Source organism: Pinus tabuliformis, chromosome 6 (assembly GCF_031772625.1).
Source record: "Pinus tabuliformis cultivar Carrire ecotype Pingquan chromosome 6, CPIR1, whole genome shotgun sequence".
Lineage (NCBI taxonomy): Eukaryota > Viridiplantae > Streptophyta > Pinopsida > Pinales > Pinaceae > Pinus > Pinus tabuliformis.
Genome location: NC_142292.1, coordinates 1573523758 through 1573538098, shown reverse-complemented (window position 1 = coordinate 1573538098; position 14341 = coordinate 1573523758). Strand labels below are relative to the sequence as shown.

The following is a 14341-nucleotide window of genomic DNA, read 5'->3' as shown; positions in this document are numbered from 1 at the left end:
AACCTCCAAAGCTCCTAGGAGCTGGGATAAGACAGCTATGGGCTCCACTACTGCTAGAAGTGGCACTCATACTACTCAGTGTGGAAAAAGTCTAGAAAAAATCCCGATTTAATCCTAAAAACGCGATTTTTTGAACTAAATGATTTAATCCCCCGACTTTTTGGCGACTTTTTCACAAAGGAAAAAATCTCGATTTTTTCCTTATACTCCCGATTTAATCGAGAGTCGACCCAAAAAGTCTGCTTCCCTTCCCAGGCCGCGGATAAAGAGGTCGCAAAGGTGAAAAAACTGTAAATTGAAGCTTCCATCCATGCATTTTCAAGTTATTGCATTGTATTGTTTGTCATACTTCTTGCGAGCATAGCAGTCTCATTCGTAATCTGTTAGTTTTGAGGTTAAGATATGTTTTTGTTTTCCAAGGAAAAGCAAATCTTTATACTTCATATTTCTAGTTAGAAAGCAAAGTATACATTCGCTAAGCCTCCAGGTTTTCAGTGATCCAGACTCTAACAACCACTGCCCTTTCAAAAGATTGCAAAAGTACCAAAAGGATAGGCATACAACAGTCTTCCGTAGAAAGAACCCCACACCATCAAAAACATTGTTACAGTTGTTGAATGCTTCCAGAAGAAACAACAAAGAGAAGGTCATGAAAATCAAATAGCAACAACCTGTCCAAAAAAACAAAACCAGTGCCTCAAAAAAGAACCCATTTTTCAGACAGGGACAAAGTACCTATGAAATCTTGTGACAACAAAGATCATTCCTGCAATGAGAGCACGTTTTGAAAGGGAATCTTCTTTAGTGGTGAACTCCTTGTAAATGTGGGCAAAGGTTATGTATCAGAAGTGGATTTTACCTCCAAGAGTTTTTGAATAATAGATGCCAAGGCTAAGTTAGTAATCTGACATCTACTATTTTCTCAAAAAATAAACAGCTTGGAGTCACCAAGCGTTAATTTTCACATCTACTGTGATACTCACTGTTAATTTTCATTGGACCTACCACCTGACACCTTATTACCCAAGTAGATTACAATCTACTGAATAAATGCATGACTTATTTCTTAATACAATTAGCGGAAACAAAAATTAAAAGGGGAAGAGGATCTCAGTGACTGATTACTTGATGACTTTTAGATGACTCATGATATACATTTATTATATTTTTTGTTCGTATTTTGACTCGTGAGAGTTGAGACTCAGACAGGACTCAAAACTTAGGAGTTGATTCACTATTTTGATATGTGATGTAGCATTAGACTCAATATACATATTATATATTAGCTTTCTTTACATGTTTATGTGGAATTGCATTTATTTGATGTTGTGGATACTCTAGATGTAAAAAAAAAATGAATAATTTTGTGTTTTTTTAATTTTGCCGACTTTTTCAAAAAACTCCAGACTTTGACGAGTTTTTCAACTTTTGGACCCTTGCCGAATTAATCCCGACTTCGACTTTTTCCACATTGATACTACTATAGAGATATTTAATGAATGGAAGCAATGGCATTATTTGCAGTTGTTGAAAACTTCACAAGATATCATTTCCAGACCTAGTAGGTAAAGATGCAATTACTGTTAATGGAGAAAGATAACATGAAGCGAAAGCCCAAAGATGTTAACGACTTGAGAGTTAAAGATGGAAAGGCCTTAGCTCATTGAGTAAGGCATATCAGATATGCAGCTGCACCATGTGGATCTTACAAAGACATCGAAAGAAGGTCAGTCATATATGCTATAGTAAATTAAAATTATACAACAGTTTCTTAGTTTCCAAAAAGGTTAGCTATGAAAGTAAAGTTTGTTGTTGGCAACGATATAAAAGAATTTGGATACTAAGAAATCATTCTAACCATTTGCAACCTAGCCAAAAGGTTATATATTGACATTAGCATAGAATCCTCTCAACAGAATAGTTTAGAGATGCCCCAGATCCCATGAGACATTATATTTGAAAGAATGGGTAAAGCATATATGAGACTTATTGATCATATCCTTGTATACCAGAATTACCACAGGGCCTCACACAATATATCCAACCACCAGCAAGAGACTGTAGCAGTCAAAATTGTCTGCCAACCAGAGTTGAGCAGATTAAATGAATGAAGAAACAGCTTCTTTAGGAAATGACGTGTTCCTTCCATTAATAGCAACCTCGAAAGGAGACCTTTTGGTGAGCACAAATGAACTTGTCATGGTCATTGTACGAACTCAATCACCATAGAAAAGCCAATAAAAAAGGACTAAAGAATGTGATCAACCCCATGAATACCCCTCCAATCTGCTATGCTTTCCAAAATCAGATCAGAAGCTCATCCAATCAACTGAATAATTTATATATGACTTGGATGGAAATAATTCAATCCCATTATTTCAAGCACTTCATTTTTCTCGCATATTCTTTGATATTTGGACCATTGCCCCAAGGAGAGGAGCTCGTCAAAAGCTTCTCCAGCCTAATCACTGCTTCTAGTAGCCCATCGTTGCTGAAATGGCCTTTCTTAGGAAGTGCGAACAAAATCTTATTCACATCCTCCTCTATTTCAAGGCTAAAGAGTTGTTCAAATACCTGCACTATCAAATCTTAGATCTGTCAGAAGGACACAAAATTATGGAATATGCATTCAAAAGTTTAGGACGTACCGTTTGCATTCTTGAAATAACCATCTCATGCACAGCTGTTGAACGTGAAACCAAATTAAGAATGAGAATTCCTCCAGCAACAAGAGACTCTTTGGCAGTTTTCAGAAAGGACTCTTCAACGAAATTTGAATGTGGGCATGTCAAGCCAGTGCTGCATAATATATCAGAAGATGCAAGTATAAAGATGCTTTGTAGCATGGGAAGCACTAGAAGCCAAATAATGAAATTTCTAATTACGCAGCATGTAAATCACGAGAAGGAAACATAAGAACTCAATAATTGCTATTACCAAATTAGAGAAAACTGGTTAAGCACTAGAATAATTAGAAGACAGCAAAGTGATTTTGAAACTTTCCTAATATTTGGGTCAGCCATATAAAAGGCAGACAATTACCAGAGAGTTCAGGTAGAGACCCCTATTAAATCAATTTATTATAATCTCTTAAAATAGCATTTAAATTTTAACAATAAGCTATTGAAGCATTTTTCTATGATTTTACACACACCACAAATACAAAATTGATCATCACTAACCTGGGGTCATCAGAATCTACATCAATAATAAGAACATGCACTCCTTTGCTATCTCCAGTCCCTTTGCCACATTGGTTCTCCGTATCTAATGTTCTTGGAATCTCAGCTCTCAAGGGTATGTCGTTCATAGAGCACGATTTTGAAATGTTTCTCATTTCTTTTACGATTTCCACACCATCCCCAATATGCAGCTGCACAAGGGTTGCATTGAATCAATTTCAATAAATCTTAAATCTGCAAATATCACAATATCCTTGAAAATAAAGCCAAAAATAATATTATTTCAACACTAAGAACTAATATATTAAAAAACAGAAACAAAAAAAAAAAAAAAAACCAAAAAAAAAAAAATCGTTTAAGATGTTCTGCTGTTACGATTTCAAACCTTGAACCAAATAAGCATATATCTTAAAAAATACGCTTGCTACAGATTTTAACACTTCGCTGTATTAATAATTAGATATGCATTGATAATTGGAAATGTGTATTTGTATGTTTCCTTTCACCTTTCACAGTCCATGATAACTCAACACGAAATAGGAAAAGGTCTGCAGTTTTCATACAAATTCTAACACTGATTGCAATTCCCTAACATTACCACAGTGAACGTCTTGAACAATTTTCTCGTCCTCACACATTTATCTATGATGAATATTCTCGCATTCTTCCACGGTGACTTATTTCTTGTGTGTTCTCTTTGGCATGTATTGCAACTATGATTTTTACATCTTCAGCTGGCATTTTCAATTACTACTAATCTGTCTATATTTCTAATCTTCACAAGTTAATAGCTAATCCTAATGTTCACCTTTCAGATAGGGTGCAATTTCTGTTAATTACAGTTTGTATCATGTATAGATAACAATTTTATATATATTTATATGCATCCTGTATTTTTCTTGCATTTCCACATCCAAGAATATTTGCATAATGTGTCTTATGTATTTTTTTAACTTATTTACCTACAACAGTTGTACATAATAACTAGGTTCGTGACTGTGGCCGCGTCTTGTAAGAACTTAGAACCACTGGACAGAGGTCAGAGTCCGGACTATTTATTTTTTAACATTTTCTATGGACCCAAGCTGATTCAGTCTATGGTTATGTACCCGTCGTTGATAAATGTGTAACATTGGGAGGTATTCCTGTATGGCTAAGAAGTTTTCAAGTCGGCCTAGAAAAATTAAGTAAATTTTATTTTTATCTAATCAAGTTGGCCCAGCCAGTGAAGGAGATTGTCTCTTGGTTTATTTCACCCCATTTGACAAGTATAAATAGAAAGTGTGATGTCTCCTTTTCACCACCAAGAAAAGAACAATTCATTTTCTCTATTTTTCATCATCTTATCTGTCTTGGACCATCACACGTGTGAGAAGCAAGTAGTCCGCATGAGCAGGACGAAGGACACAGGAGCCACCGAAAGGCCGTAAGAGCTGCACGAGGGCTGAGGAGCAGCAAAAGGAAAAGTGCCAGCTGTAGGTGAAACAGGGCTTAAAAAGGGCTAAAGGGGCTGACCTCAACAGACAGCAGGTTGGCCAGGTTTCATTGGTATTTTGACTTGTATATTGGCACAAATTTCTAGATAAATATTTGATTTGTAAACTTTGCTAAAAAATAATTTCTTCAAAGAAACATTGGGTTTTTTCCCAAGGTAGAAATATTGTCCCTATTGTGCATGATTGTGTTTCTATGATCTTTATTGTTTCTGTTGCATTTACTGTTGATATTTTCTCAAGTATAATTGCTCAATGATATCAGTGGCATAAAAATACTGTGTGAAAATTGTATTCTACTGCACGTGCTATAGAATTTCAACATTGTAACAAAGCCTTGTTGAAAGATCAGGAATTGAAGTCAACCTAAAAGACGGTATTCAGCAACTTCATTAAATTTTTTATCTTTTGTCAAAATGGCACCAACTCTCAGAGTTGAAGATATGTTGGATGGTGCTCTTAACTTCAGATCTTGGAAGACCAGGATACTCCTTATCCTGAGGCAAAATGAGATTCAGAATTATGTGAAGGAAGTCACTCCAGAGCCAGAGAGAGCTGAGGAGAAAGCCAATCATAAGAAGGATAATGCCAAATCTAGGAGAATCTTGATAGGTTCCATAAAAGATCACTTGATTCCACATCTTCCTAAGTTGAAGGTTGCCAAAGAGATGTATGATGCCTTGGTGGGATTGTATGAAAGCAACAACACTAGTAGGAAGCTAACCTTGAGAAATTGTCTTCGTAATGTCATGGTGACCTAAGTCACATGACACGAGGACACGTAAATAGGAGTATTCGACATGAGACACAATGGCCCCGAAAATAGGACACGAGGGACACGTTTTATATATATTTATTAAAAGAAAAAATAAAAATAAAAACATATATATATATATAGAGAGAGAGAGAGAGAGAGAGAGAGAACACTGATATATAGTTCTTGTTCCATATTAAGTTACTGAAAAATATATAGTACTAGTTTATTAATTTACTACATCAATGATGTTCAATGGTCCATTGTTCACAGTTCAATGTTCATTCTTGTATCTTCATGTTATAACTTATTAACTTATTAAGAATTGCACAAGGCTACAAGCACATAAGAGACTACTGACTAGAAATTTGGAAGAAATTAGATATTAAAACCATAAAATGCAAATTATCCATTAAGTCATCCAAATCAAAATGTATTACATAGATATTGAGGGAATGCCACTAGAAAATACAAAAGAGTAGATACAAAATAAGTAGGAATATCATAACTCGTCATTGTTGTCAGTGGTACTGGTCATGACTCACTAGCCACGAGTCCATGACTCACTCTATCAATAGTCCATGTCCTCCTCCATGTCATAATCACCACCACTGCCACTGCCATCTGACTCTATTCCATCCTCCTCCTTTATGCCCAATCCAAGATCTGCTATTGCCTTTGTTGGTGTGGAGGATGACCCCTCAAGAGACTCATAATCAAAAGTCACTGGCTCTAGCACTGGGCCATTAAGACCCATGTTCGCTAACGCCAACTCATCATTGTCATCCAAATCCATATCATCACGAAACAAATCCCACATATTTGTATTTCCCTTCAACCACCTTTGCCTCTGCTTGTAAATAAGATGAAGGTTGGTGTGCACATACACCATTGTCTATGCCCTAGATTGCTCAAGCTTGCTCTTTTTCAAACCATATAAATTCCCATAGGTGCTCCAATTCCTCACACAACAAGAGGATGAAGTAACTTGAGAGAGGACCCTCAAGGCTAATTCTTGTAGAATAGGGCATCCTACCCCATGAGTTGCCCACCAAGCATAGGCATCTTTGACCCCCATATCTCCAAGTACATCATACCCCTCAAATCTCCTAGTGCCAGTGGAGAACTCTACAAAGCCTTCCTCCACCTCAAGAAAAGATGCTCTATCCTAAAATATTCTTCTGAATGTTATCTTCCTCCCCTGTGAAATCTCTCCATCCATGTCAGGAGGGTATCTATGTGAGGTCCCAACACGGAGCCACTCTTGACTGTAGTACTTGGGATTCAAAGAGTGAGCTAAGCAATGCAAAGGTGTGCAATTCTTATCCCACCTAGAAATAAGAATATCATGTATGGTGGACCATAAGCTCTTTGTTGATGTCTCATATCCAGGGCACTCATTCCCCATAACAATGGTATTCACAAACTCAATCATGGAATCCCAACCCTCATAAACCTCTCCTAAGATGGGTTGGTCTGTGTCTGCAAACCGCAAGAAGGAAATGATAGGGTTCATGATCTTTACCGTAAGATCCAGCCTCTCCCACCAACCATCATCTAACACTGTGTCCTTTATCTTTTTTGAAGCAACTTGATCCGTCTTTCTCCAAAAACATTAAAGATCTGAAATAACCATGGCCCCAAGAGTGGTATTCACCTCCTTCAACCTCTTAACTTTTAAGCATGATGAATGAGGAAGCAAACCGAGTATCTGCAATCTTCAACAATGATAGATGTGTGTACTCTTTATATATTGTGAAGGCATTGGTATGGTTTTGTACAAAATTTCGGATATGGTGTGCATCCTCAATAAGATTGTCAATTCATGCCACATCTGAAGCAATAGATTTAAGTGCTAAAATCAAGGAATGAACAAAGCATGGTGTCTGAAATACTTGTGGATATTTAGTTTCCACAATCAAGTTAGTGGCTTTGCAAATAGGCGCATTATCTGTGATGATTTGCACACAACATTCAACACCTACATCTTCAATAACTTTAATAAACAACTCATCCATATATTGTGCATCCTTGTATTGTCCAAGAGCATCAACTGCGTTCAAGAAGACCGATCCATTTTGAGAATATACCATGGAATTGATGAGAGGATGGCGTGTTGTATCTGTCCATCCATTAGAAACAACACTGACACAAGATGAGATCCATGATGATTTAATAGGTTGTAGAATTTTATCTGTTGAAATTTCTAAGTATTACCCGTTAGAAATTTTATTTGTATTCTCTGGTTTATTTCGCCTACTTGTTTAATTACTAACAAGTTGCTTAACCATATAAACGCTGAAATAAACACAATATAGTCTCAACCATCTGGAAAAAATAGACAAACACACAAGTGACACCGTTATTTTTGGACAATCGTCCACGGAAAAACCCAACTTGGGAAAACCGGTGCAACAATTATGAGGGTTATATTATTATGCAGTCTTTCTGAGTACAACTGGGTGCCAAATTGGCACACCCGACAGAGAAAATAATCTGGCAGTAATAGCTCTCTATTCAGAAGCAAATATTCGGAAAGTTTGCCCCACGAAACCCTCTTGAGCATAATCTAAAGCTCAACGCCAGCCCTCCTGGCCTCTACGTCAGCCTAAAACCCTCTGCGTCAGCCTTCTAATGCTCTGCGCAGCCTCTCTGACCCTCTGCGTCACTCCTGCAGCCTCCACGTGGATGGCGCAGGCCCTTCTGGCCTCTGCGCAGTCCTTGCTAGCCTCTGCGTGGCTCCCTTTGGCTCTGCATCTACTTTTCTGCATCTGCACTGGTCTTCCAGCACTATCTTTGCCTCGTACTCACTGCCCCTCGCTGCAACTCTGATCACGGATTCGATTTCTCTTAGCAAACCCTGCTCTAGAAAATCGAATGACTAATCACTCTGGTGTGTTCTCCAACTGACCCTCAAGCCTCCTCTTATATTTTTCTTGTTGGTCCTTCAAAGGCCAAGATTACATCTCTAATCAACGACTAAGATTAGAATTGGCTTAATCCATGTCATTTAGAACCTTCTAATCCAGTTTTATATTAACACCCATTAATATTTTATTTTTCCTAAGTTCAGACTTAGGAACTCTATTAAAAATATTAATTATTTTAATATCTCCTTAACCAGGTAGAATCTGCCCAAACTATTTTTGGGTCTTGGAGATCTCATGTGCTTTAGCCTCTCCACCAATTTTCATGGCTAGAGCACATCCAATGCTATACCCCAAATCAACATTATCCATCTCCTTCCTTGCCTCAACCAATAATGTGGTTCTAAGCTTCTCTGAACTTGGAGACACATACCCAATTGGAGCAATATCAACTAGAGCTTGACACATCTCAATAAACAAAGGTGACCGTGCAACATTAAAATAAATGAAGTTGAGATAGAAAAAGAATGCAATTGTAAGATCAACCTCATCTCACTTCTCACACTGAAAAATCTTGTCCACTGGACCACAAGTTTGGGCTGCCCTCTTTCTGGTTGGTTGAATTTTAGCCCCACTCCCAAATCTACTACTACTAGTATTCCTCACGAATGGAAGAGGATCTTCATTTTTTTAAATTTTCGTGCTTGCTGCTACCACATTCCCCAAGCCAATTGCATCATCCCTTTCCAAATCCATTCTTTCTTTAGCACTGATCCTTTTGCATGCTCCAATTCCATAAGGAAGGCCCAACAAATGGCCCTTAACTCGAAAGTAAGTGCTCTTAAATACACCCTTGCAGAAATTACAAGCACATTCCCTCCCGCACCAAACTTTGGTCCTTGTTTCTTGGTTACATACTTCCATAGAGGGTATTTTTTTAGTTGTGCTTGTTGTCTTCCTACAACAACACCATATGTGGGCTGAGAAGCACCTAAATCTTCACTTGAAGCACTATGACCAACAGATGCTGGAAAACTTGGAGGGCAGGGGAGGGGGAGCACGAACAACGCCACCCTTGGGGGCAACTGATATTTCCAAACCACAATTCAACAAGCTTCTGAAACAGGTATTGATCTGAATTTCAGAAATGTTGAATACCAATTATGCTTGGCATGACTAAAATATGAACTGGCGTTATCTTCTTTAATTAATTTAATTGTGTTTTACGCTGCTTTTTCATCCACCTGCTTCCTCTTTTTATAGAAGCCCCAAATCAAGATTGCAAGGAAAATTGGGGATGTCTTCCTTTGATTGTATTTAGTGACTTGAAAAACTTCATGTCTTTAGGTATTTACTGTGGGAAATGATTTGTAGATCACAATGTTTCTTGATTTAATCTAGGTAATCTATCCAATGATCAATCTTATGCACCTACTGAAAATAGTGCATTTACAACTATGATATATTTATCTTGCACACAGTCAACTAATTAGGGCAAGTTAACTAAAGAAGCTTATTAGATACAAACGAAAATGAATTTCACACAGGAGCATACATGATTGGCACAAATATCTGGGCACAATAGCAACATCAAAATATTTTTAAGGAAATAAGTTTGTACAACAATGATGTGAACAACATGAAGCTTTACAACACATTTATCTATCTGACAGTCAGCAATGCCCTGAATGGAACCCCATTATAATCAGAAGTCGGGGAATTAACACATCCCAAGGGCATGCAATGCATTTTGCATCCTTACATAACACTGTACAGATGTCAGGAAGATGAGGAAATAGAGGGAAGGAGATGGTGATCCCAATGTTGCAGGAAGCATCCCCGCCCCCCGGCTCCAAGGCCCGAAGTGCGTCCCGTGCAGATGCATCCAGCAAGCGTCCCCGGAAGTGCACTTCCAAAATTCAGAAGCGTGCTTCTGCTTGTTTTGGATGCTTCCTAGAAATTTCGAAAGCTTTTCTCTGAAGCGCGCTTCTGAATCTCCGAAGCGCGCTTCGTACGGCGCTTCGGCAGTACGAAGCGTGACGCTTCAGAGGGCGAAGCGTACGCTTCCGGAAAAGCGTCGTGCTATTTAGAAAATCGTTTTTTATTTTTTATTTTTTTATTTTAGGTGAGTTTGCTTGTTGGGGGTGGGTCCACCTTGGGTTAGGGTGAGAAATGAAGGCAAAAGAAATATAAATATCGCAGATGCTCCCTCATGGTAATGTTAAATTCTTAAAGTAAAAGTGACATTCTCCTTTATTTTTTATTTTTATCCTTTTACTTAAATTTTTAACATTACCATGAAATGACTCGGGATGTTTGAGAGTGGCTCCAACCTCATTGGACTTCATATGGAGAAAATAGAATTTCATATCCTATTCAAAATTCAGCAGACTTGACAGTTTTCAGGAATTTAGGATCAATGGGATCGTGGCATTTCATTAGATTATATGAAGTATGAAGGTATGCGATTAGCATTTAATCAAGAGCACCAAGCCCTATATGTACCCTAGTGTTGGTGGTGTTAATTGTTGAACTCCTTTGTCACGCGGCACGCCCTTAGCAAAAAATTACCTTTCAATCAAGTCAAAATCACCGATCAAGCATGTTAAGCTTTTTCTACCATATTTTAAGTCTTGAATTAGGTAGTTTGACTTGGGCAATGTTGACTAATATCCCTAGACAATCGAGATAGAGGCAAAGGCTAGACAAGAGGAGAATAATCTAGATTCTAAATGGTTGATGCATCTAAATGGTTGATGCTCGAATAATTAATCATTAATTTACAATGGATGTTATATCTATCTTGATTTATGCAAAAATATGCATGTTTTCATGTCTTCTACAACTAATTTGGTATTTGGGATGTTTGTTTTGAGTATAAATGCAAAAAAATATAAATATATATATATATAGCAGACACTTCGACAGACATTTATATATATAAATATATATTTATATTTATATATAAATATATATATATATAGCAGACACTTCCATAGACATTTCACTTCCTATATTTTTGGAAAATGACGCTATCGCGTCCCCGCTTCCAAAAAATGTCTTTGCTTCGTCCCATCTTCGTGCAACATTGGGTGATCCATTATAAGTTAAATTTGCTTTATTTAATTGGCACAAGTGCATGTGCATCTTGGAAGAGGATTTGATGGGTTGTTGAGGTTGGTGTATCCTGGAAAGATGGCCATTCACAGAGACACAAAAGACAGTAGATGGTCCGAGTATGATGGATTGGCATGGAGGTCACGGTGCTAGACAAAATGTTATATACCTAGGGGGGATAATATGGGGTACCAAGGGAGGTACCCAAGGTAATAATGTAATAATGAGATGGGCCATAGTGATAAATAAGGTGGTTAACCCATATCATGTAAGGGACCACAAGTTGTTAATAATAATGTAATGGGCCCATGGTATTAGTTGATGGTATGAGGGAACCATGGTAATGACCCATGGTATTGTATGTATGAGGCCTATATAGAGGCTGAAGACTCCATGTTAAGGAATAGTCAAGGAATATTGTATGAACAGGCATATGGCTTGTGGAGTGTTCTCCTTCCTTAAGGAGTGAATGTATGGTGTTGCCCTACCATAAGGGTTTGATATTAATAAAGAAGCATTTCTATCTATTTCAATCTTGTTATTCTTGGGTTTATTTCTATTATCATATATTTCTGGGTTAGTTCTACATCATTCCAAGGCTCCAAGCTCAACTGGTGATGCAAAGGCAGTTGGGAAGGTCCTTCTAGAGTTGAATGGAAAGCTAATTGGAATGGCTTTCCATGTCCCAACACCCAATGTCTTAGTCGTGGATTTGACATGTCACCTTGCGAAACCAGCATCTTACGATGATGTAAAAGCAACAACAAAGGTTGCATCTGAAGGGTTACTAAAAGGCATCCTTGGATACACTAATGAAGATGTTGTTTCAAATGATTTCGTAGGTGATGCAAGGTCGAGTATCTTTGACGCTAATGCTCAGAACAAACAGGAATTTGGAAAATGCATACCTGGCCCCATGCAAACAATGACCAGCGACTCAGCAAACAAACAAAGGATCTCCAACGAGATGGCAGCGACTCCAGTGAGCCTCGATGGAGACAAATGACCAAAAAAATGAACCTTGCATGGGCTTTATGAGCGATTTTTCTGGGACACGTGTCCTAAGAGGAAAAACTGCTAGGGCACGTTTTCGCCACATCGAACATGTGTGTCTCAATTGGAGGACATGATCAAAACCATGTTGGACACATTTTAGGTCGTATTTCGTGTCCAGCACGTGAAATATGGGACACATGACCCTAGGGGACGTGTCATATGACTTGGATGATGACTAAGTCAGATTCTATTATCTCTTATGAGAATCTCTCAATTAAGAGATGAGCTTAAAACCATTGGCGATACTATTGATGATTCAGAACATGTTCTTGTGACTCTCAATGGATTTCCATCCTCATGGGATCCATATGTTCAAGGAATATGTCCACGAGAAAATCTGCACCAATTTGATAAGCTATGGATTGATTGTGTCCAAGAGGAGACCAGATTGTTGTCCAAAAATAGCTTGCAGTGTCCAAGGAATGAAGAAACTCAAGCCCTTGAAGCTCATGCAAGGATAGGAAGAAGAAAGTTTGATAAGAAGAATGCAAGAAGGAAGATCAAAGTTTTTATGGTCAGATACTGGAGGAGAGTATACTTCCAAAGGACTTCAATAATTTCTACAAGGCGACAAAAATCAAAGGGAGTTGACAGTTCCCTACAACCCTTAGAAATTTCTTCCTTAATCAAGAGATAAGTACTTCCAATCATATTTTTTTCTCTCCCTTTACTATTATTACTACTTTGTTTGGGTCAGCGTCTTGCCCTTGCATTTTGCTTAGTTATGATTTTTCTTCCATGGCCTCCTGAATGGAGTTTGCAGAAAGGAAGAATAGGTAAATTGTGGAGACTGCCAAGGCAATGATTCATACAATAGATAGTAGCATCAAGAAGTACAAGGCTAGGTTGTGGCAAGAAGGTTCTCTCAGAAAGAGGGAGTGGACTACAAGGAAACTTTATGGTCAAGTTCCTATATGGCCTAATGGCTCAAACATAGACTCAGCAAGAGTGCTTGATGTTTGAGAGGGAGAATTGTACAAATTTTAGGATGTCCAACACCATGCCAAATGACCAAAAAAGCTTCCAATTCTGAGGGAGCAACAATAGCAGGAGGATTTTCTTCAATGTCAAGGAGAGTTGCCTCGAAGTTCGAGATGAAGGATCTTAGCCTGATGCACTATTTCTTGCAATTGGAGATGTGGCGCAGACCAGATGAAATCTTCCTTGAATAGGGAAAGCATATAGTCCAGATATTGAGAAGATTTGGTATGATGAACCACAAGTCTATGGCTACACCTATGGTGACAAATTTGAAGTTGAGTGATTCCACTTCAAATTCTACAAGCTCCCAAAAACAGGAAGTGCCCAAAAGCTCTCAAAAAAGGCGGAGTTCCCCACAAGCTCCAAAGTTCCTAAGAGCGGCGAGAAGACAAGGATGGGTTACCCTACTCCAAGGAGTTGCACGTGTGCTAATATGTAAATATCTAATGAGTAGGGGCAATGGCATTAGTTGCAATTGTTGAAAAAATCGCAAGATAACATATCCACACCTAGTGGGTAAAGATGCAATTACTCGAGTCTTGACTGAGAAAGAAAACATGAAGCCAGCGCCCAAGCTCCAACCGAAGCTCCCAAAAGAAAGGAATGTTTCCCACAACCTCCAAAGCTCCCAGGAGCACAGATAAGACAATTATGGGCTCCCCTACTGCTAGAAGTGGCACTCATACTACTATATAGATATTTAATAAATGGATGTCCAAGACCATGTTAGATGACCAGAAGAGCTTCCAATTCCGAGGGAGCAACAATAGTAGGAGGATATGCTTCAGTGTCAGAGAGGGTTAGCCTCGGAGTTCGAGATGAAGGATCTTGGCTTGATGCACTATTTCTTGGGATTGGAGTTGTGGCAGATACCAAATGAAATCTTCCTCG

General features: G+C 38.2%; 1 protein-coding gene across 2 annotated transcripts in view; it reads right to left on the bottom strand.

Annotated features, from left to right (window-relative positions):
• Nucleotides 1–1716: 1716 nt before the first annotated feature.
• LOC149264800 (S-adenosyl-L-methionine-dependent methyltransferases superfamily protein) overlaps nt 1717–14341 on the bottom strand; it is a 367999-nt gene continuing 355374 nt past the window's right edge. The window contains exons 14-16 of one of the 2 annotated variants that reach the window (XM_089428867.1): nt 3183–3373; nt 2649–2799; nt 1717–2574 (exon numbers count right to left, since the gene is read on the bottom strand). In XM_089428867.1, the coding sequence (XP_089284993.1) occupies nt 2374–2574; nt 2649–2799; nt 3183–3373 (543 nt within the window). In that variant the 3' untranslated portion in view covers nt 1717–2373. Of the gene's footprint in view, nt 2580–2648; nt 2800–3182; nt 3374–14341 lie in introns of both variants that reach the window. The other variant, XM_089428875.1, reaches the window with a different exon arrangement.